A 23,631-nucleotide genomic window follows, 5' to 3' on the forward strand; every position below is an offset into this window, starting at 1 on the left:
TTACCAACCTTGTATCTTTAACCGTTTCGAAAATCTCCATAGAATGCGTCGTAAAAGTGACCACCCTGTATACTACAAAAAATTCATGTTCCGCTGCTTCCGTCAACTGCAGTTTCAAAGAAATAACACAAAAAATAAAATAGTAGGTATATTGATATGTTATTGTAGCTCAGAAGTTATATCTTATATTACAGAAGATTATCACACAGAAACTACATAATTTACATGTAATTACTCACTAATACATATCACTTTAATTATAAATTTTATGCCTTACCTTATAGTTTATTGTGGCGCCTCAAACATTTCATCTACCACCACTTGGCTAACAAATTAACAAAATTTAGGCGATATTACTAACCCAATACGTAATTCCATTTTTCTTTGGCTGAAATCGATCCTCATGTACCAACGACCGAAAAGATATACATATACATATACATATACATATATATATATATATATATATATATATATATATATATTTTAAGAAATCACTTCTAAAATTGTAGTCCAAAACTGTAGAGAAAGTAAATCTTTCTACTATTTTTTAAAGTAACGTTAATGCTCAAGAGAAATCGTCGTCCAGTAACCCTAATTTGCGCTTAAGTCTAAGTAATGTTTTAAGTGGGAAAGGAGCATAATATTACGAAGAAATATGTCTATGTGTTCGAGGTCACAAAAAATCTCAAGTGCCATAAAAATCGAGTGTTTCCTCTGCATGTGCAGTAATTGAAAGCGACAAAAGCCGAATTTGACACTTGTTAAACTCGGCTACTGCCACTACAACCCCTCATGAGCGTAAAAGTCATGAGAGCACCAAAATTTCATTGGGCCAAAACGTCTGTTTGACAGCTGCAACATTTCCGAGACCAATGGAACGTTTTCCTTTCAGTTAAAACGACGGTTAACTGTAAATCCACAAGTCGAGTTGTAATCCACGCCTTGCTTAAATTGATAATATTGCATGCAGAAGTGGCAATTTATGGATGGATCCAATTCTTGGATTTACAGGCGGCTAGTGGGCCTACGCGAAATATGGTGGTTAGAGACGTCAAGTTTGACAAAAAGACAATTGTTAAATTCAGTTATCATCACTACCCCAACAAACGCCGAATTTTATTCTCTTACTACCTTGACAGTTACAAACAGGGAAAACATTTTATTTACGTGCCACCAATGAATTTTTATATCTTACAACCACGTAGAAATTGTGATGTATATCTTCAAATTCTTCGGAAACTAGAAATTCCGAATCATTTTCCCATCTAAAGCAACTTTGATTCCCATTAAAATTGTACCATTTCAATAGAGGAATGTGCAACTTTAACAACCCTTCAAAACAGCTTACGAATTGATTAAAATTTGGAACCACACCAACAAATTTAATCACAATCATCAAATCAACAGTTCGGACTTTGTCTTAATTTCTTTCGTTAAACCAACTTATTGCTTCCTTGTAATGGTCGAAAATAATGTAATTTGAAATTAATTAATATCTAAGCCTGCTAAAAATTTCAATCTAATCGGTCCCGGCATTACAAGGCTCTGGTGAGCGCCTCATTACCAGATTGCGGAAGTTGATGTTTTTTCGTGTTTATGCTAATCTGCCTTGCGCCAATGTGGGTAGCTTGGTTGGACCAGTCTCCTGCTTGGGCGGTGCTCCTGTAGAATTTGGATGTTGTCTTGTTGAATATGGGCAGGAGCTCGTTGGCTTCGTTCGATAAAGCCTGAAACAACGGCGTTTTTGCTAATTCTGCAATAATTCAAAAAGAAACTGGGAAGCTCCGATCGTATTTCCGATATTCCTTATAGTCTTAGTAAGTACCAAGTGTTCTAAGTAGAATTAGTACTCCATTTTTTCCAAATATCTAGTCATTAATAGAATACCGAAACTACTATCGGACTAAGCAACATATTCTGTACCTTCATATAAATAACGGCGTCCGTTCCATAGCCCTCGCACGATAATAAAACTAGATCACCGTGGAAGTATCGAGCATACAGACGAGAAATTGGTAAACCGTACCCATATCCGGCCAGTGGGACTGTGTGGGCGTCGGATTTGCTGGGCTGCGGAGCCGTTGAGTACATGTATTTGAAAAGGTGGTCAGTGGTCGAGCGGGGAATGCCGCCACCCAAGTCAGACATCTGTCATTTTGGAAAGAAAATTCATTCTCGAATTGGGATTTTGAAAAGGTAAATTTAAAACAAAATAAAAAATATATATAATGTTAAATATTCGAAGTATGATTTGGAACAACCAGTTTTCCCGAATTCCTTTTAATTGATGGTATAATAAAGTAAAATTGTGAATTGGTGTCAACATATCAGGAATTAACTCTTATTATGAAAAAAAGTGATGATGTCCCTCTTGAAGAATGAAAACAATGTACAATTTTAGATATTAAGTATTTAATAAATTCAATCTCCGAATAATAATCTAATTTTACTTCACACTTATGAAATTAGAGGCCATTTGGCAAGGCTGTAATTGGTATATTATATAATTAATAAAATAACACCATTTTCTATTGACTTCGTAAACGTTGCCTAACGATTCGAAGATATCAACAGTGACCCGGCGTGTTTAGGACACCTCGTACATAAAAATCAGGAGATGTGATATTATAACAAAACTGTTGACCTTTGATCGCGAAAGCCCGACTTCTACAAACACATGAGTTAAAACGTAAACAAAGCGAAACGCTGCACAGGCGAATAAACTATCTACAGATAAGTTCCAAAAATGTAGACGGCTTAACCTGTGTCAACAATAATATTAAACGATTATTTTATTAAATATTATGGCTAACAAAATAAGTATCGATGTGTACTTACATACATATAAATGAGGAAATTTCTAGGTCGTAAAACGATGGTAAACAATAATGAAATCACTTTATTGGGTTTAAAAACATGGCGGTAAAAACAGATATTTGCAATTTATATTAGCAGCTCTCTCAAGTGAATTTATCCTCATTGAAAGTCTTATTTGGATAAAAAAAGGTTCGGGAAATGTGCATATCCATTCAAAAACTTTCTTTTTTATAATAACAAAATTGCCGTCAAAAAGTCCGCCATGTTTCAGTATCTTATGACGTAGTTTTTGACAATTGGGTAATTTACCTACTGATGAGTTGGAAGAGGACGATGCGAAACCTAAACAATTGCAGACACACATAACAGAACATGACCTCATGATGATGATATTTTATGTCAAATTGAACTTCATTGAATTAGTCACTTCCTTATGTTTGAATTCTGCCCACCAATTGAGTCACATATGAGGAAGTACTCATGTCAAAGTAAGTTCACGATTTCCATGATGAAAATTACCAAATTCTAGAACTAAATCACATTTTCGTTCATTACCTTCAAACAAATATCCTCTTTCCCCTTGGAAACGGCTACAGTGAGGGGTGGGAATTCGTTACTCGAATTGTGGTACTCCATTACTGCTCTCATCGAGTTCTTAAAGAGTTCAAAGAGCATGTGATATAAGTGTGATGGCACGTAGACAATATTGATGAAGTCTTCTTTTTGCAAATCTGTAATTTATAATTATCTAAAATAAATGATAAAATTATACAATATATCCCAACACTAAAAATTGTGATTTTATTACAGTTAAATCACTTATTCCAGAAACCCGGTAGATAATTGGCAATTTTAAGAAAATTGGTATTTTTATTGCTTAAATAGAAAATGTTTCATAAAATTAAAAGTAGCTGAAGAGAATTCAGTTATCAGTTTCAGAACTATCTATCTATTACTGCGCACTGACAGTGACATTTTTTGCGGCAGTTTCGAATAATCGTCATTTTGAGTGTTAAAATGCATTGGCTTTGATTCTAGAGGAATATGCTAGAGTAAAAATGAAGCTTCTGGTGACTTCTGGTCAAAAGAACTTTCACTGGTCAATTTGATTGGACATAAACTTCATTCCCACTCTCACATATTTCTATCAAATCAAGTCCATTATTAAGAACATCAATGTCAACATTATTGAACCAAGCACTAGACTGACAGTGACATTATATGCAGCCACTATATTGTTCATACCATTGTTCATTTGACAACTTGTCGCAAAATCAACAATACATAAATTTCGCATTTCTCAGAATCTTTCATAACAAGATTCTCTTATGAGAAAACATTTATTAGGATTGAGCTGCAATCAAGTAGGAAAAATTTGAATCTCAATTATACCTTTGAAAAAAATATAAATATAATATAATATAAATCATAAGTAATTTATCGAAATACATATTATAAAGATTACTAATCTTGGTAATAAATATCGATTAAATAACGAAATGCTGAGATTATATTTAGATCAATAATCATTGGAATTAAATGCAGTTAGAAGTTTAACAAATTAGTCCTCGATTTACCAAAATCCTCAACTTACGATATGTCTATGTTCTTTTTTAAAAAGTTACAATTTAATGCCTAAACTCGGTGACGTTTCAGTAGGACAATTTTTTATTATTATACTTTACCTGACAATAACAAAACTGTATAAAATAAATCAAATATAAAATGCCCTTAATTTTAACCTAAGCTGGATACGTTTCTGTTTTTTTTGTTATATTATATATATAATTACATAATAATAATAATAAATCTCATATGGCGCGTACTTTGTATTGGTCACTGTATATATATAGATATGTAGTGAAAAGTAAAAGTATTCAGTGACCTCTCGCTAATAATAATTCAAGACTAAAGTAGAACCTTAAAAAATTGATCATGATGAATGCAAATGTGGTATATGCCTTCATTTTATCCATAATTTGATTCTAACTTTGCCATAGGTTTTTCCTCCACAAGTGACAGCAAAAATTAGCGTTCCGAATTCAGTGGCAGCTCAAGGACATTTAAAACGAAAATTAATTTCCTTTTTCTTAATATCCATGAAATAAAATTGACATTAATAATACTAATAATCATCAAATGTGATACTCAGTGGCGTGTGACCAGCATTTCAAGGGTAATGTGACACTTCGTAAAATGAAAATAAATTGCCTACGCCTCTGGTCCAATTTTTTTGCCAGTTTGTCGAATTGCCAAAAATAATAAAGTATAGCGGAACTCACCATTATGTTGAGCCTGATTGATAATGAGGTCCGGCGATGCCAAGTAATACTGGTCGCATAAGAATCGGGCATTTTCGTAGGCATCCTTGATCACGCTTACCACATCGCATTGAGTGTCAATGCAGCCGATATATTTACTCCTGTTGGGACCAGGAGCGTTCTCCAACTGCCCCCCGAAGATCAGTGCTGAAAACAAATGTACTGGTTTACAATTAGAGAGGATGGAATACAACAAAAGACGGAAAAAAATCATTAAAAAAAAAACATAAAAAGAGTTACTCAAGACGAAAAGTCCAGACAAACCGAAAGAAAAGTGAAAGTTGGGGTTAACTACAGGGTGCTTCACATGAGCGGGATTGTCCCATATCTCGTCTAACATTTGAAAAAGATTAAAAAGTTAAATGAGAGTTGTAGAAACTAGTGCATAGCATATTACAACAAAATATACAAGGTGGTTCAAAAATATTAGGTAGTCAATCAATCACGAAAAACGGAATAGATGATCTTTCTGAAATTTGCAGACGGTATGTCAAAGATAAAGTTGTTCGGCATGAGGATCTCGTAAACAGTGATACTTAGAGACTTTATTAATTGGGAAAAAAATTGCACATTCAGAGAGGTTCAGGGTTCTAATAGAATTACAAAATGATTTTTGGTTTTTCAGTTATTTCGAAAAAAAATTCAAATGTGAAAATTGTTTTAATTTTTTTCCACCAAGTTATAACAAGGAGTAAACAAAAACAACTATACTCCATTGCAGTTCTTTATAAGCTTCAACATTCTATTTTTGGTTTCATTCTATGATAATTCATTTGCCAAGAGTGGCTAAATTTTTTGTCGATTTTAGGACAAGACACTTAGTAACGCCATTATCTTGGAGGCATTATATAATATATATATATATATATATATATATATATATATATATATATTATAGTATGTTCAAGAGAAGAATGCACCGAATTAATTTTCCATATGTCCAATATAGTATAGAAATATGAAAATTCGAATCCATATATTATTTCGTGTCGTGTATCGATTTTTAAACCGGTGAGCTGTATGTTTACAAAAGGCTGTAAAGTTTTTTGTATATTTCGAGGCGATATCATTTCTTAGATGATTCAGTTGGGTCCTAGCGCGGTAACAAACAAGATGTTTCTTAGACGGAATAAACTAATAATCGGGATATTCGCGCGTGCTTTTGTTTCAAAAACTCATGAGACACGTTACTAGTTTAGTAGTCATTTAGTGAATAAAAGTGAGTGTTGCTGAAAAGATTTAAGGCTAAGTAGAACAAGGTTTCCATCTGTAGTCTTATTAAACTATGGTTTAATTAGCGGCAGTGTAATAGAATGTAAGGGGGGCTAGGACCTTGTAGGGGGCTCCCTCTTCCCTTCACCACTTCTCTACTCCTTTAAATAAGCAACTTTTCCTCATATTTACCCAAGTTGGTGTCTATTATCATTTACGAGATTCTCTACTGGATATTTTTATCTCGGACACACTGTATAGATAATCGGTCTTGCTCTATCAACCTAAAATATTTTCAGCATTACGCCGTTGCAAGTTATATAAAAAAGCAGTGGCAACTCCGATGCACTGTATTGGCCGCCCTGTATATTACTTCAGTTTTAATAAATCCTATAGCTACCTCTAGCAATTTGCGAAATGTTTGTTTATGTTTTTACTTAAAATGAGGCCCCAACAAAATCTCCGTTACAACGCGATTTGAATTTTTAAAAAAGCAGAATTTTTTTTAAATCGTTGCGGAAAAGTCCACGAGTTTGCCCCACGTAGAGAAATTGGATCTACCTTGTACAGGGCGGCTCAAAATTAATGCTTTTATGGTTAAACACTCAACCTGCCTAAAGTGCGTTTTTATAAAAATAATTAAATGCCCTTTTAAGCGATCCATCGCACTGGTGAACCTGCGTGATTATTATGACTGAGAAATCATTAATGAGCGAAAAAACTAGTAAGAGTTTGATTGTTAAAATTTGGTCTTTAAGGCTTGAAACATCTGCTTTAGTATACCTACTAATTTTCTAATTGGTTCTAATTACAGAACTTCATGGCGCCTGTGTGCAGTCACACTACATAGAAAAGAACTATACTGTCGTTATTTGTAATATAATCATGTCCCGTTATCCCACAATTTAAGTTAATACTTTACTTTAACAATATTGAAGATCTGGGTAAACAGTAAACATTTAACTCAATACTTAAATAACAGGTCCAAGGTTAGATCACATCCGATTGGGCTGGCGACAATCGTAAGCAGACCGACACACACACTTATCGATAATTATGTGTTATTGTTCAAAATCCTCTTAAAACCTCAAACATTGTTTGTCAACAGGTCTCGGGAAAAATTGTGGACTTTGTCCTGTTTAATTATGAATTTTCTCTAAGGTGACACACGTTGCGCACGAGTTCTATTTTTATTTATCGTAGGTCATGCATTCGCGGCCACCTCGCTAAGGTTTCGACTTTGAAACCGTCTAGGAAACGAAACTTCATCGTTTTAACACTAGAGGTAAATAGCAGGCTATTCAAAATGAATTGACTTACTGTGTTGATTAATCAGCATCCTGATGGAAATCCTGGACATGTAAAATCTGTCCAAAAAGTACTGTATGCTGTGCTCAGTGTGGGAATCCACGTCGTGGGACTCCTTGAGTTCTAGCACTCCTTGTGCCATGGTTTCCACCACGTCAGAATGTCTGTTACGAATTTTTACTAATTCGTTGCAGAAATGTTCCAGAGTGCCTGGAGTCGGGTCTTTTCTCTCAAACTCCAATATTTCTTGAAAACTACGCATATACCTAAGGCAATGATACATTTTTATCAGAATTGTTGGCTCAATAATTAGTAATTATAGTTGCAAATACAGTTTCTTCGCTTCGTTAAATTTACTGATTGATTTGGCAACAATTTCAAATTTTTTCCACATAGAAACATAAAATTTTTGGTCATGAAATAGTGTGTATCTCGAAAAGGAGTTAGGGCTCTTTGCATTAGTTCTCCCCAAAAATGAAGTTGGTGTGAACTTTAAAAATAGGAAAAAATATCTTGCTGTGTGTGCCACCAAACCACAATCAATCAATATATTTAATTGATAAATACGTAAATTTGGATTTGGCACACATGCAACAAACAACATGCATATTTTAGTTATTATACAGGGTGTCACATTAGCATGAAATGTTTGTTTCATATGATGTTACATAATGTTTCAGTATAACACTCTGACAGATCATAATCTCTGCTCTGACATGATCTGCACAAGGCTTCAAAACATATATGTATTTAATTGGATTTGATTGGCTGTTGCCTAATTGAGTTATATAATTTGTAGCATACCCCTAGTGTTTTAAGTACACTTAACCACTTAAAAATAGGACTCGCTAAGTTGGCCTAGGATTAATGCAAAAACGAGTTATCTATGTTTCAGTTTTTACTGAAAATGGCAAAATTATATCTTAACCCTTACATTATCTTCACAAGTGGCACTCATTAGCATTCCCATGCTAATGTGTGGCTATTCACTTTCTTTTAAGTTCCTTGAAACTTAACTTACAATGGTTATTGCCACATAAATGTTATGTTATTTAATACAATGTTTAATTTGCTCTTTAACAGCATCAAATTGAAAAGTAACCTAAATTAACCTACACTCAAATAGCACCCTTATAACAATAAAAACCTGACATTATTGGGAATCATTGTGCAAGGCTGAAATCCTCACTTACCAGTCATTCACTGCCAGAACTGAGGGCATCCTCAGCAAGTTTTCAGGCAGCAAAGCTATTTCCTTCATAATATTTGCCAATCGAACAGGCAGTTCTTTGCGCAAAAAAATGAAACTCTTTTCCTCAGAGGCATTGAGTCCTAAATGGAAAAAGTGATTTAAAATAAAAAATAAGCCAAAGTCCGTTCGGCATGTTGCTAAGTGTGAAATAAGGTATTGCACAACCAAAACAATCAATGATGGTGGTTTGGGTGATATTGAGCCAAGTAAAAAAAATGTCATTTTATCACCACAACCCACAATCTTACCGAAATCGATAAATTTTTTGATAGAAAGCGGAGATGGATTGAACTGGGAATAGAAATCCAGCATTTTTGAGATGCTCTGTAGCCTGGATGTGAGCCTCATCTTGAATGTCACCTCCGCAATTGACCGTTGAATTAAAACGTTTAGATCACAGTTGTAAACATATACGAGCAAGGAAAGTTATGTCATTTCTAAAAAATCAACTAAAAATACGAAACGGTTTTAGTTTTATTTAAAAATTCACTTTAAATTGACTTTCTGACAGAAAGATTGAAATCGCGGTACAGCAACTTATAAACAGATGTTTATACTAAATCGACACCCCGGGAATGGCGGAGTTTCATGCGGGACACGACCGTCCACCAGCAACACACAAAACTACTGACTTATATTTATATATCCTCCAATGAGCGAGTTAACAACAAAATAAACCTTGATAAATATGATAATTTAATTCTAGAAATTTGCACAAATCAAAATAAAAGTCCTCTTCACCCCTCCAAACGTCAAAAATGACAAAGTCAGTGTCAATAGTAGTCAAAAAATTATTGAATTTACGTAAATAATTGAACGCCTGGGGAACGGCCGGAAAATGAATGTGACGTTAGAACGGGCACGCTGTATATTAGATATATTTGACTCTGTCTCGCACATTGTAAGGTGAAAATTCCAATTGTGTTGTTAAAAACCAAATTTATTTCTTTTACTTACACAAGACCATTAAATTAGATTTCATATGGAAATAACAAGCTCGGACGCTATTACAATGCCATGCAGCACAAATTTTGGCCATTTTTTTATGAACAAATTTGCTCAGGGGTTCCAGTTGTTTACGTACGTTTATTGCAATGGACTCGACAGTTGTACCAACATTAAATTAGGATGTGCAGGTTTAGAAGTGATATCGATTTTTGTCACTTCCAGTAAGCATTTGTCAAACAAGGACAGAGAATAATGTTATTATTCATTTTCTAAAAATACCTTTATCCATTGTGTGTCATATAAGTCAATTATTGGTAGTATTGCAGTTCTGAATTTATTTTCGAAATTTTGCTGTGGTTGTGGCATTTTTCTGCTATCATCGTTTACATTTCTTTAGATTCAGAAATCAGTGTTTATCGGTGAGTGAATATCAGCAAACATGAGAAAAAATAAAGGTAAGGTAAACTGTAAGACTTGAAATAATGTGTATTTCATATTATGTGAACTCTCGGGTTCATTACATTTCATTGTTCAACGCTTACGACTCCACTTTCACACAATATTTTTTACCCTCAACAACACGTAATCCCGCCAATCCCATTTAGCTTTTATTAAATATCACCTATATCACAAAGAAGGTATTTCTCTTCACTGTAGAAAGCATTAGCCCACTAGAAATTCCTTATAAGGGCCTTAAATTAATCTTTACCAATCTGCCTTACTGCCAGTGATATCTCATTATAAAGCAAAATACCACAATCGTCTAAACCACCTTGAGCCCTATTTGGCCAAGAAGCAATGACAGATCATCTTCCCTTTATACTATAAAAATAGCAGTCAGCCATAGCTCTCCAGAACAAGCTTTACAGACATTATGTAAGTCTGTATATAAACACAAAGAAAGATTCATATATCCAAGAAAATAAGATTGCCCCTGTAAAGATCTGAATATTCATCTCCACTTAAAACATATATGCAGTATCTTTGAACTGTAAAATTCAATTTTAGTAAGTGCAGAATGTCCTACCTAAAACCCCTACCGTTTAATTAAAAATCGTGAATTGTTATAAGTATTTTCTAGTACAAAGATGTAATTATTGTCTTATCAAATATTAATAACCATAATTATTGTTTTTTAAAGTTGGGTATATTTAATTATTCTGGAATTTAATTTTCAGGTAAAAAGAGAAATCCAGTAGAAGCAGGAGATGGCCAGGCAGAGGCAGAACCCTCACAAGCTAGAGGTAATTGTTAAATAATTTGACAATTTCCTTTATAGTTATTAACAATTTTAATATAATCAAATTTATGAATTATAAAAATGAAAAATTATTAAAAATGCTGGAATATGTTCTAATGTTATTTAATGTCAAAACATTGTAGCTATTTACTTTGTGTCTGGACTAATTTTTATGAGCCTTATGAAGAATTCACTCTGTCTGTTTTTAAATTTTGCACTAATTTGTGATCCAAAAGCATTACTATTGTGATTACTTAACATAATGAGTGACTATGTTTAGGTGGCCCTATTGCAGACAGACAAAGACAAGGTAGTCACCCTCCACTGCAACAGCAAACCTCAGCAGCTGCACAACAGGTGAGTATGTATATATTAGGTCGTGTAGTATGAAATGAGTAGATTCTCGAAATGCCACATTCAACTGCGAATAACTTCACTCTAAATCTATATTTGGACTTGACTTTTTTATGTGGAAAAGGCACATTCTTCCTCTTTCGATCAGAGTTTAAAGTGTTAAAAATTATTGAAAACTTTTATTTTTATAAAAATGTTTGTGCAGCCATGCAAAATAGTGAAATTCGTGTGTTAATGAAATATGAGTTCCACCGTGGAACCACAACAGCTCAGACGGCTCGCAATATTAATGATGTGTTTGGTACTGAAGTCACTTCACAGCAAACAGTATCTTGTTGGTTCATGAAATTTCGTTCTGGCAATTTTGACCTAACAAATGAACCACGTGGACGACCTGAAACTCAAGTGGATAACGATTATCTGAAAGCCGTGGTGGAAGCGAATCCACGTCAAAGTGCAAGCGAATTATCGTTAGTATTCAGTGTAACCAAAAAAACAATATTGACTCATTTGGCTGAAATTGGTAAGGTGAAAAAGCTGGACAAGTGGGTACCGCATTAGTTGAGCGACATATAGAAAGAACGACGTCTCGAAGCTTGTGTTTCTTTGTTGTGCCGGTATAATAACGATCCATTTTTGAATCGGATTGTTACTTGTGATGAGAAATGGATCCTATATGACAATACCAGACGTTCATCGCAGTGGTTGGATCAAGATGAACCACCAAAACATTGTGCGAAAAAAAAATCTTCATCAAAAGAAGCTTATGGTGTCCGTTTGGTGGTCCAACGCAGGTGTCATCCATCACAGCTTCATGAAACCTGGTGAATCGATTACGGCTGATGTCTACTGCCGACAACTGACCGAAATGATGAGGCAACTGACGGTTAAGCAGCCAAGATTAGTCAATTGGAGCGCACCGCTATTGTTGCACGACAACGCTCGGCCACACACCGCACAAGTCACCTTGGCCAAGCTACAGGAGTTGGAATTGGAAACTCTTCGTCATCCACCGTATTCACCCGACTTAGCACCCACTGATTACCACTTCTTTCAAAATTTGGATAACTTCTTGGTAGGGAAAACATTCAACTCCGACGAGGCTGTCAAAGCTGCCTTCCAAGAGTTTATCGACTCCCGGCCTGCAGGCTTTTACGGCAGGGGAATCAATGAACTTCCCGTTAAATGGCAAAAGTGTATTGATAATGGTGGTGCATATTTCGATTGACAATAAAAACATTTCATATGAAAAAAAAAATAATTAAAGTTTCAATTCAATTCTACTCATTTCATACTACACGACCTAATATATTATAACACAAGAATAGGTCCATGTAAAGAAATGTCTTGTATTCTTAGTGTTTGTCAGTACTTACACTACTCATTTGACATTTTCCTACATTCCAAGTGAGGTGTTAATAAATAAAATAAAGGAGTTAGTAAAAAGCTTATGTAGGGTGTATACCAAATAACACCAAGTTTTATAGCACATTGTTGGGTGCCACCTTGTAAACTCTATAAGAATAGTTAAAATAAAATATTATAGTTAAGAAGCTATTAGCATAGAACAAGCATGAAACTGGCAACTTCATTTCTGAAAATTTTGCCTATTTGAGTATTACTTACTTTTTTTCTACTTGCCACTTTTTCTAGCCTCAACGACCTCAACAAATGCCTCAGCAGCAACAACCTGCAGGTAGAGGTAAGTTTAGAAAATAACCTTCCCCTGTCATGAGTTTTGTTTCCATGTTTTTTCTTATTTTTTCTCATTTATTAGGTCCACAACAACGCGGTCCTCCGCAAGGCCGAGGTAGACGTCAACAAGGTGGGTTGATATCAAACTAATAAACCATTTTAAAGAAAAATAATTTGAAAAATCTGGAACTTTGTGATTTTTAATAAATGAATATTTGGGTCTTAATGATTTATTTTTTGGTCAGGCCTGTTTATTTTTTTCCTAACATGCCCCAAAGCAACTATCAATTTTTAAATGTTTAACTACAACTGAAATGTCATTTGTTATATATTATTAACTCTTTAATTCCCTGTATTCTGTTACGAATCATTTTAAGACCTATTTTTTTTCCTATTTTTATTTTTGTAAGTACAATCTTTTTTCTGAACAAAATGTTGCAATACTGTAATATCTGCCATCTTCTGTCTTACAGGAGTTCCAATAGAACAGCATGGTCCTCAGCAAGGAGGCCTAGATCGTGAATTTGCGCGAGGACAACCGCAACAAGGTAATTTTTCTATATAATTATATCACATTAAAAGCATTTTTTAAAAGGACACAAAAATGTACGCTTTCTTGTGATATGAGCCATCTGGTAATGTTTACAATTTTAATATCAATCACAAACATTACAATGTGAACTCATTTTCAAATGAATAGAATATCCAATTGATGGACAATAATTCACAAAATAGGTGCCTCTCATCAGCAACAACAACCAGGTGGAGGCTATCAAGGCCAGCAAAGGGGCTCATTTTCAGGCCAACAAAAAGGCCCATATCCAGGTCAGCAGCAAGGTCCATTTCCAGGTCAGCAGAAAGGTCCATTTCCAGGTCAGCAGCAAGGTCCATCTCCAGGTCAACAACAAGGTCCATTTCCAAGCCAAAGATATCAAGGTCAGCAAGGTAAATATTGCCATAGTAACAACGCTTAAATAATTGTAATTTGACACGTTCTAACTTTGTGACCATAATGATGTATTCTAATGTCACATAATCATAAATGGATTTAACAATACTAGTTGGGATTTCTATTCATCATAACTGCATAGAAATATCTCCAAGAGAAAAAAAGTTTTTTTATTGAAATAGGGATGTTCTGCATTGTTCTTCTAGTGAATCAATTTCCTTTCTATTAATAATTAATATTTTCTCATTTCATATCAGGGGTACCGCCACGACAAGTTTTTCAACATCTGGGTGGACCACCATCACAGGCACCACCAAGTGGGCCGCCTCCGCCTGGCCTGGGTGGCTCACCATTTAAAACTGCAACACCCGATCAGCAACCATCGACACAAGCACCTCAAGGTTTAGCATCAGATCAGCAGCGTAGCCCACCAAAGCATCACGCTAAAGGGCAGCAGCAAGGTAAAAAAATCCACCTTATTTAAAAATCTTTGTTATTTATGTTAAATTGGCATTTCACATGAGTAGGACAACTATAAGGTCTTGGTTAAAAATGTGGCCAACAAAAAAAATGTTTAAATCTTACATAACCGTTTTGATATCAAAAATGGCAGAGATTTTTATTGAATTCAGGGTTTCAACAGCAGCGTAACCCTCCTGCAAGTTCTAAAGTCTCTGGAAGCGGAACTCTTGCAAAGTTGGCAATAAAAGATTCCGACAAAGGAGATGCAAATCTCGTATCCACTATTAGGAAAAAACCCGGAACTAAAGGTCGTGTTATTAAAGTCGAATCGAACCATTTGCAATTGGCATTGGGGAATTTGAAGGTGGCCTATCACTACGACGTGACCATCATTCCCGAAACTCCGAAAAAATTTATGAGACCTGTTATGGAAAGTTACAGAAAAAACTATTTCCCGCAGAGGTATGTAGATTTTATTGCCTAAAAAGTACACTTCCTACAAAATATACCTCAAATAAGAGAAGGTTGCTTCTGAAAGATATATTGATTTAAAATGTATGGTTGTCACTGGATATTCTAAACGATTTTTTTTTCACAGAGTTCTACATATACAAACTTCCTACATCTCCCATTTAGAATTGATAATATTTTTCGTTTTGACTTTTTTGTCCTCAAGTTGACACTGTTTCTCATTCTCCCAGGTATCCTGCCTTTGATGGAAAAAAGAATTGGTACACTACAAAACCGCTAACTAATAACTTTAACGACGTTCTAAAAGCTGAAATATCGATACTAGACGAAAACGGACGAGAAAAGAAATTCCAGGTCGAAATCAAATTCGCTAACGAAGTTGATATGACTCCGTTGCAAAATTTAATGAGATCACCAGCTACTCCACAAGAGGCCCTTCAAGTGGTTGATATTGTGCTGAGAATGGCGCCCGTAGTTAGCTGTTTTCCAGTGGGAAGGTCGTTCTTTATTAAACCAGACAGTATCATTGATTTAGGAGAAGGTGAGTTTCTTTTTGGGGGCAATTCGGTAGGTCACATATGCATATAGTCTTATAATACTTTCAATATTTTTTTCAAAGTTGGCCATGGGGTTCTGACATGTTGCTTTCATATAATGTGATTGATAATCATATTATTTTTTGAGTTTACGTATGCCGCTGCCGTGGATATCCTAAATTTATCTCCACATATCGAAGAGCCTTTAAATGTTTCCACAAAACCACTGAGTTGATGTTTATTTATGGTTTTCCTTTTTTTTTGTACGATTCTTTGCAGATTACTCGTAAAAAAAATCATTTTTTCTTTTCCAGGACGATAAGTAAACTACACTTATCATTTTGTTTATTTTAGACAGTAAAAAATACGTATTACTGTTTTCTGCCTAGGTACGGTAAAACCCCATATCCAATATAAAAAATATAGAGGTGGAGAATTTGTCAAAATTCCATGGGCAACTTAATGAGGAAATAGAAATCGGATATTCAATACGTCTTTCTTGATCAGGCATGGAAATGTACCAGGGATTTTATCAGTCGGCAATTAGGGGTTGGAAACCTTTGCTGAATGTGGACGTCGCTCATAAAGCATTCCCGCAAAACATTAAAGTGGTCGACGCGCTCGTACAACTTCTGTCCACCAATCCGCGACAGCCATTTAGAAAAGAAGATTTGCGTAGTTTGAGAGAGGACCAGCAAATGGCTTTAGTGAAATTTATAAAAACTTTGAGAGTGACCTACGAAATCCCTGGAGTGGTTGGTTCGAGGAAGAGCTACCGAGTGAACGGAGTTGGACCTTCACCGGCTCAGTCTACGTTTAAGCACGAGAATCAGGAGATGACCATTCAGACGTATTTCCAGCGGTTCAAGAATTACAGGGTTATGTACCCCAATCTGCCGACTCTGTGGGTCGGCAATCAGAATCGGCAAGATCGCATTTTACTTCCCCTTGAGTTGTGCACCATTATTGAGGGGCAGAATGTCAACCGAAAGATGACGGAAAATCAGACCAGTAAAATGATTAGGTAAGAATGTTGGTTTTTTTACAGCTCTTTCTGCGATTTATGAAGTACTAATATTTGTATGGAAATGCGGATCTATAAGAATTATACGTAACTGTAATTCAGACAGTTGACAATGGGTAGAATCCTAGTAATATTAAATCTAACACACCAATATGAGAAAGTAGAAAGAAAAGAACATAAAAGTGTTTTTTTTTCTAGGTTTATTATCTACAACTGAATGTTGTTATTATTTGTTACGTATAATTTTATTAGGCACGCCGCAACAGACACTGCAACGCGCAAGAAGAAAATCATTCAAGGAATTGAAATGGCCAACTACAATCACAACCCGTGCGTCAAAGAGTTTGGATTTTCGGTGGGACACGAGTTTCAAAAGTTGGATGCCAGGGTACTGCAGCCGCCGGAGCTGCAGTACGGTACCAATCGCCCGATACGCGTTGCTCGAGGAGTGTGGAGAAGTCAGAATTTTTTGAACCCCGTGACTATCCAAAAATGGACCATCGCCTCTTGTTGCCGATATCCCACAAGACAAGATGATTTATTGAGAATGGCATCAATGGTAACTAGTGTACTATGTCATAACTATGTATTTAATACATCTTGTCTTCGGAAATTTGACATCTCGCCTCCTGTAAAACATGTCGTAACTGAATTAATTATTTACAGGTGAAATATGCCAATGTCGAATTTAAAGCCAAATTTGGCTACAACTAACCTTACCTGAACATAGCATCAAGATGTTCTTAACGCTTATTATATATCGTACAGGGGGTAAAATTCAAATGTCCAAGAAAGGGTGTCAGGGGTCCTGGAATCCCAAAATTATTAAATCTATTAATAGGGCTTATCCAATGGAATTACCAGTTATAAACATATTTAATAGCGTTTTTTACGATTTTTCATTTTTTTCTGTTTTTGGTTTCTTTCACAGTTTGAGAGTGCAGCTCGAGAAGTTGGCATGACATTCATATCGCGGCCAGTCGAACCCTTCATAAATATAGGTGGGAGACAGACTTACTCGGACATTGAACAGTTTTTCAGAAACCAGAAGGGCTACGACGTCATATTCGTAGTCGTACCGGACAGTGGCCCTCAATATTCATACGTGAAAAAGGCCTCAGAAATTGCTGTCGGTTGCCTAACTCAGTGCGTTAAATCGAGCACTGTGAGTCGAAAAATGAACGGCCAAACCGCCGGAAATATATTGCTGAAAGTAAACAGTAAATTGAACGGCATAAATCACACGTTTGCCGGAGCATGCAAGCCGGACATTCTTAAACGTCCGGTGATGATCATGGGAGCTGACGTGACCCATCCTGGTCCCGATGCCCAAAACATCCCGAGCGTCGCGGCTGTCACAGCCTCTCACGACCCCAAAGCCTTCCAATACAATATCTGCTGGAGGCTGCAGAACCCCAAGATGGAAATCATAGAAGATTTGGAAGCCATTACTGTGGAGCATCTGAAATTTTTTTATTCTAAAACCAAAGTCAAACCGGAAGCGATCGTGTTCTTCAGGGATGGCGTCTCGGAGGGACAGTTTGAGCAAGTGAAAAATGCGGAGATTCGTGCCATTCGCGCGGCCTGCAAGAAGCTTCAAACTGAGGGATTTGAGCCGAAAATCACATTTGTAGTGGTGCAGAAACGGCACCATACCAGGCTGTTCCCGATGAATCCAAGAGATTCGGAGGACAAGAATTGCAACGTTCCTGCTGGTAAGGTTTTTGCCCTAATGAATGATGTATGACTGAAACACGAGTTATCGCATTGAACATGAACAAACCATTTCTCTAAATTTTTGAAATTCAAACAGTGTCAAAGACGGTTAATATACTTTTAAATGCCTTTCAATTTGAAACATTTCTTCTAGATTATCTCGATTCTTATCAGAAACGTGTACGAGTCAATTTGGAATCCAGATTGCCTATCCATTTAGATGTGTATGTGGTGATTTATGATGACCTAAACCGAGAGTTTTCTTCATTAGTAGTAACGAATCGAATTCCTTATTTTTCAGGAATATCCACAACTCGATTTTTCTGTATTTTTGCAATTAAATCTTGTCTGCTTGGACAAATGTATTAATTAATACAAATTTTATGGTCACAATTTCTAACTTTCCTTTTTCTCAACACTAGGAACATGCGTGGACACGGAAATAACACACCCCTTCCTGCAGGATTTCTACTTGGTTTCACATGCTAGTATCCAAGGTGTGGCCAAGCCGACCAAGTACTGCACTTTATGGGATGACAACAATATGGATAACGATCAAGTGGAACAACTGGCGTACTACTTGTGTCACATGTTCTCGCGTTGCACAAGATCTGTCAGTTATCCAGCACCGACTTACTATGCTCATCTTGCCGCTGCCAGGGCCAAAGTTTACATCGAGAATGACACATTGAAGATGGATCGGCTACAAGAAGAATTTAGGAGGTACACGATTAAAGACGAGATCAGGAAGGATTTGCCCATGTTTTTCGTTTAAATGTTTAAATACAGCAAGTTGTCGCAGATAACTTAGAAATCTTTATATATTCATAATCAAGTTACTCATATATTTTTTATTCTAAAACATGTTATGTCGCGGGGTAGGCGAATCACATAAATTTTCATGGGTAAGATTTTTTTTGGGACTCCGACTAATTACTACAATAAGTTATTAGATATAGTTAATATATAGGGCGTCTATAAATCTTAATTGGTTGGTTGTATACTTATTAAGTGTTAACAACTTTTCTTCATTTTTTTTACTTTTTTTAATTAAAAATTATTATTTTAAGCAATAAAAATAATAAATAGATAATACAATAATAAAACAAACAAATAAAATAACTATAATTATTTTGTTTGTATTTGCTTTATAGGCGCTCTCTAGTATAGGTTTTGCACTAACTTCATGATTTATTAACAACAACTGATCATTAACAAAAATCGCATTGAGCAGGAAACGGTAAACGTAGGGCGTGGATTACACCATTTGCTAATAATTACTATCAAAGATTTGACTGACGATAGATAATAGATGGATTTATACAAGACATACTTCTAATACTTCAACGCCTGCTTGAGGTTTTGTTTTAACGATTTGCCTTTTTAACATATAAAAATTTATATAGTAATAAAATGTTTTTCTCTTTATATAATTGATGTCTGTTTTTTATTTGTTAAATAGATATTTATAGAGGTCTCATATGGTGTAGGCTGAGTGTACCACTTGATACATTTTGCTGATCATACTTCTACAGTTGTGTGAATAACTGCGACGTCAGCTCTAGAAGGCAGCATGATTTGAAAACTACGTTTCTTTCCAAGAAAATCTGTTTTTCTTCAAATTTGAAAGAAACTCTTATCACGATTAAGCTACTCGGTTTCATAATTTCATTACAGTTTAAAATATTAGGCGGATTCCCATACCTTTAGCTCTCACCCTGTATTCTGTATCTAAATAAGGTAATGGAACGAATTCATTGTAACATCATTTATTATTTTGCCAATATGCACATACAAGTAATTGTTGCGATAATTTATTCTTACACTAATGACTAATAGATTAAAGACATTGAATGTTTTAGATCAGGAGGAACTACATATACTCACCTTACATAACATGTATATTCGTGCAAAAAGAAAAGTTGATGTTTGAAACATTCATTAACAATTTCGAGAACATTATTGGATAAATTGATATCTTGACTCGTCACATTTTAATCCATATAATCATCAATTTTTAGAGACGGAAGTAATAATAGAGAGCCTCCTTAGTATTTTTCATCTAGCATTGGAAGTTGTTCGCCCAATAAGTACTGCTCGAAAGTAGTGTGTGGGTCGTTAGAAGCTAATAATTCAGGTTGGTATTCGTAGAAGTAGGAAATGTCGCTCCAGGTCGGATCTGAAAGTGAAACAGTGTTATGCGATTTGTAACGTACCTAGATCTTCTAAACGGATATAAAGAGTAGTTTTTACAGCTGTACCGGAGTATACAGGTAAAACCAGTTAAAATCAAAACATAGAAATAACGTAAGTAAGAGAAGGACCGCACAAGGCTTAATATGCCTCCGATAAAGACTATCGAAATTTGTTGCGAGGCTAAAGATTGAAGTGGGCCGCAAAAACAGCAAAGCCAGTGCTAATCTAAATATCGAAGTAGCAACACCGGACGGATTGAGTCCGACCACTTCAGTTTCTAACCTTGCAACAAATTTCGATGGTCTTTATTGGAGGCATATTAAGCCTTATGTAGTCCTTTTCCCACTTACGTTATTTCTATATCTTGACTAACTAGTTTTACCTGTATACATATATAATTCTGGTTTATATAGATCTATAGGTATGGAAGTACTTACGTTTTAATGGGAATTTACCTAAACTTCTGTCTCCGTCCATTTGAAGTCCCTAGAAAAAAAGTACCTGAATAAATAAATAAAAGGATTAACTGTTAATCTCTTAAAAATTTAATTTTTGATGAAAATCTAAATTTATTTACAAATTTTAGCATTGATTTGGTATATCTATAGTATTCAATGATTTCTTGACAATAAGGGGTCCTTAAAATTCTGCAAATCCCTTTGCTTCCAGTTTTAGTAAAAAATGTAGCTATTTACATGAAGATTTGAAGGGACATATTTCTATTCATACAGTATGTTCTACAGTTTTTTTTAAATTTAAACGTTGTATAAAGCTGTCTGCTGATTTCAATCAAACTTGATGTGTTAGTCCACCCGTTTGGTCAAAAAGGGCAGACACCACTTTATTAATATGTACAATCATAGGGCAACTCTGTCTCTCTTTACGTTTAGTTGAAAGTGACCACACTGTATTACTCAGAACCATACTTCTCAAACTCTACATACCTCATTTCTTCTTCCAATCCTTGGTACCGACTTCGATGCCTTCAGAAAAAACTTTTCAAACTCAGAATTGCCGCCTTTGTTAGCGCTTCTGCCAATTCTAGGTACACTTTTCGAAGCAATTAAGAAGTAAGGCTCAGCTTCTTCGCCAGAGGCGCTTAAATCGAAGCATAACAATACAATTAGGAAGTGATTAACTAGTTGTAGTGTCATTTTCATTAAATTTGAAGATTCAATGGTGGGTCGCAGGCTTTATAGCCCTCATGAAACTAATAATCAGTATTCTAAACAATAAAAATGTTTGCGAGTGTTGAATAGTAATGAATTACCCCCATGTTTATCTGATGGATACATGATCTAGTTTAATTTCAGATTTTTGCTGATAGTAGTCGTAGCAGTGTTGTGAATATTTTGTTAGTGAATCCTTAAATATGAAGTTTTGAGGATGAAATACACGGTGTCCCAGATAAATGTGGAACACCATAAATTTCTAAAGTAAGAATAGGCTGGTTTAGGTAAATTTGCTTTTATGCATATTCGTTTTCGAGCTCAATGGGTATAAAATCGTTTGTAATTGATAAACGTCTTAGTACTTTATTCAATTTGGTACCTGATGCTTGTCTTTCTATATCAAGTTTTCCACAATGATAAATTATATTACCCATATTTATCTATATAGGTTACACTGTATATTATTTAGAGTAATCAATTAGGATATTAAAGAAAAAGTACAAGTAACATAAATTTATTAAAAAACACCCTTCATTACAAGAAAAGTTTCAGAACTTTAACAGAACATAAACATTCATTAATTTGGTGGAAACCGTTAAATCTAATTAAATAAAATATACATAGATGGAAAATAAGGTCACTTTTTGCCAGATTTCTTTATTCCGCCACCTACCAGAGGTCCCTTCTGAGAAGCCTTGGTTTTGGCATCCTGCAAGGCCTTCTGCTGCTCCTTCAACTTCTGTTTGTGGGCAATATCATCTTCATCTAATTCTCTAGTGTCTTTTTTGGGTTGTTTGAGTGGCTTCTTTTTGCCACCTTCTCTGCCTGACATCTGAAATGAATAAGTCTTTTTACTATAACACATTTTTTGTGAAATTTTGTTTGCCAATTGACATCCTCTAATTTATTCAAGGCCCTGCATTCCTGGCTACTACTTTCTGAGTGATATTTTGTTTAGATCTTTCGGTCATATTACTGCTCTGCTGTAAGGATTACACCTCCATCTAGATATTGATACAGAAAACGCGTCACAGTCTCCTTAATGCCACCATTCCAATTCCTCTAAGGGAATAACTTAACATACCTTTACCTTTGAGTTCCAAATAACCTGGTATCCATTTTAGCTTGACTCCATTAGACTAGTCCAAAGTATTGGGCGTCTTGTGATAGTTTCAGATCATTTTAGAATTAAAACAAAGATGTATATGGGCTTGGCTGTTTGAACAGACCTTAAATGAGGTGTTTCTTCTTTAAACTGTATTAAAAGGAATAGTGAACCCAAGATGATTTAGTACTCAATCAAGACGTGGTAATAAATTCAAATCACTTCAACTTAGATAACTAAGGGCCAAACATACTTAGACTTTTATCACGTTTTTTTTAGAGGTTCCACTTTCTTACCTTTCTTCAGGTATTAAAACAATACTTCAACAGTCTCCGGTTAAGGCAGAGCTTGGAAATTAAATCCAGTAAACTAATGTATTTACTTGTAATTTTAATAAAACCCTGTGGTATGAACGACGAAAGAATTTCAAAATGAATGAAAATAAACAGTACACATGAGAAACGTGAAGATTCAATTGCTGTCACTGCCAAAAGTGTTATTGACGTATAATTTTGCTCTCATGGTGCTTTCAAAGCTCAATGTTTAGATTATAATTCAATTCGAAAAATGTTTATTTGTTCTTTATCAAAAAAGACTTACATCATACTATACCTTTAATGAAAAGGTCATTTTAGTCTTTTTTTTTAATTCTAGAGATAAAAGATCGATGGCAATGCATGAACGTAAATTCGTTAACCACAGATTCTTTGAGTATTAAGGAATACAAGTATAGCAAATTAGATCGCTACATCTCAGAATTTAAAGGTACATAGTGATTTAACTTAATTTGATCACTAAGCTGAACATAACAAGTATGTCGCGACACTGTTTCAACCCAGAATCTTTAAGG

At 35.1% G+C, this 23,631-nt stretch overlaps 4 protein-coding genes across 7 annotated transcripts in view; 1 reads left to right on the top strand and 3 right to left on the bottom strand.

Moving 5' to 3' along the window:
* Window positions 1-135: 135 nt before the first annotated feature.
* Pdk (pyruvate dehydrogenase kinase) lies at window positions 136-9,680 on the bottom strand. Of its 2 annotated transcripts, none has more exons than XM_066393571.1 (7): window positions 9,162-9,680; window positions 8,855-8,993; window positions 7,674-7,927; window positions 5,103-5,303; window positions 3,376-3,551; window positions 1,927-2,151; window positions 136-1,730 (listed from the first exon to the last, which is right to left on the bottom strand). In XM_066393571.1, the coding sequence occupies exons 1-7, from the start codon at window positions 9,259-9,261 to the stop codon at window positions 1,539-1,541; spliced, it is 1,287 nt and encodes a 428-aa protein (XP_066249668.1). In that variant the 5' UTR covers window positions 9,262-9,680; the 3' UTR covers window positions 136-1,538. The 2 variants fall into 2 exon arrangements, with proteins under 2 accessions (XP_066249668.1, XP_066249670.1); XM_066393573.1 differs by having other exon boundaries at window positions 5,103-5,288; window positions 9,162-9,677.
* Window positions 9,681-10,224: 544 nt separating this feature from the next.
* LOC136411113 (protein argonaute-2-like) lies at window positions 10,225-19,672 on the top strand. 2 transcript variants are annotated; one of them, XM_066393547.1, is made up of 14 exons: window positions 10,225-10,316; window positions 11,040-11,105; window positions 11,382-11,458; window positions 13,109-13,157; window positions 13,233-13,280; window positions 13,624-13,698; window positions 13,886-14,095; window positions 14,357-14,560; window positions 14,732-15,023; window positions 15,263-15,573; window positions 16,076-16,592; window positions 16,845-17,151; window positions 17,524-18,307; window positions 18,731-19,672. In XM_066393547.1, the coding sequence occupies exons 1-14, from the start codon at window positions 10,301-10,303 to the stop codon at window positions 19,081-19,083; spliced, it is 3,309 nt and encodes a 1,102-aa protein (XP_066249644.1). In that variant the 5' UTR covers window positions 10,225-10,300; the 3' UTR covers window positions 19,084-19,672. The 2 variants fall into 2 exon arrangements, with proteins under 2 accessions (XP_066249644.1, XP_066249645.1); XM_066393548.1 differs by having other exon boundaries at window positions 13,886-14,086.
* Window positions 19,673-20,284: 612 nt separating this feature from the next.
* LOC136411136 (uncharacterized) lies at window positions 20,285-21,804 on the bottom strand. The gene is made up of 3 exons (XM_066393591.1): window positions 21,449-21,804; window positions 20,942-20,990; window positions 20,285-20,487 (listed from the first exon to the last, which is right to left on the bottom strand). The coding sequence occupies exons 1-3, from the start codon at window positions 21,662-21,664 to the stop codon at window positions 20,357-20,359; spliced, it is 396 nt and encodes a 131-aa protein (XP_066249688.1). The 5' UTR covers window positions 21,665-21,804; the 3' UTR covers window positions 20,285-20,356.
* A 370-nt stretch (window positions 21,805-22,174) lies between these two features.
* The window catches only part of LOC136411139 (translation machinery-associated protein 7 homolog), a 79,934-nt gene continuing 78,477 nt past the window's right edge, over window positions 22,175-23,631 (bottom strand). Inside the window, exons 1-2 of one of the 2 annotated variants that reach the window (XM_066393595.1) lie at window positions 23,078-23,234; window positions 22,175-22,508 (exon numbers count right to left, since the gene is read on the bottom strand). In XM_066393595.1, coding sequence (XP_066249692.1) covers window positions 22,314-22,508 — 195 coding nt within the window. In that variant the 5' untranslated portion in view covers window positions 23,078-23,234 and the 3' untranslated portion in view covers window positions 22,175-22,313. Of the gene's footprint in view, window positions 22,509-23,077; window positions 23,235-23,631 lie in introns of those variants that run through there. The other variant, XM_066393596.1, reaches the window with a different exon arrangement.

This window comes from Euwallacea similis, chromosome 9, assembly GCF_039881205.1.
Source record: "Euwallacea similis isolate ESF13 chromosome 9, ESF131.1, whole genome shotgun sequence".
NCBI lineage: Eukaryota > Metazoa > Arthropoda > Insecta > Coleoptera > Curculionidae > Euwallacea > Euwallacea similis.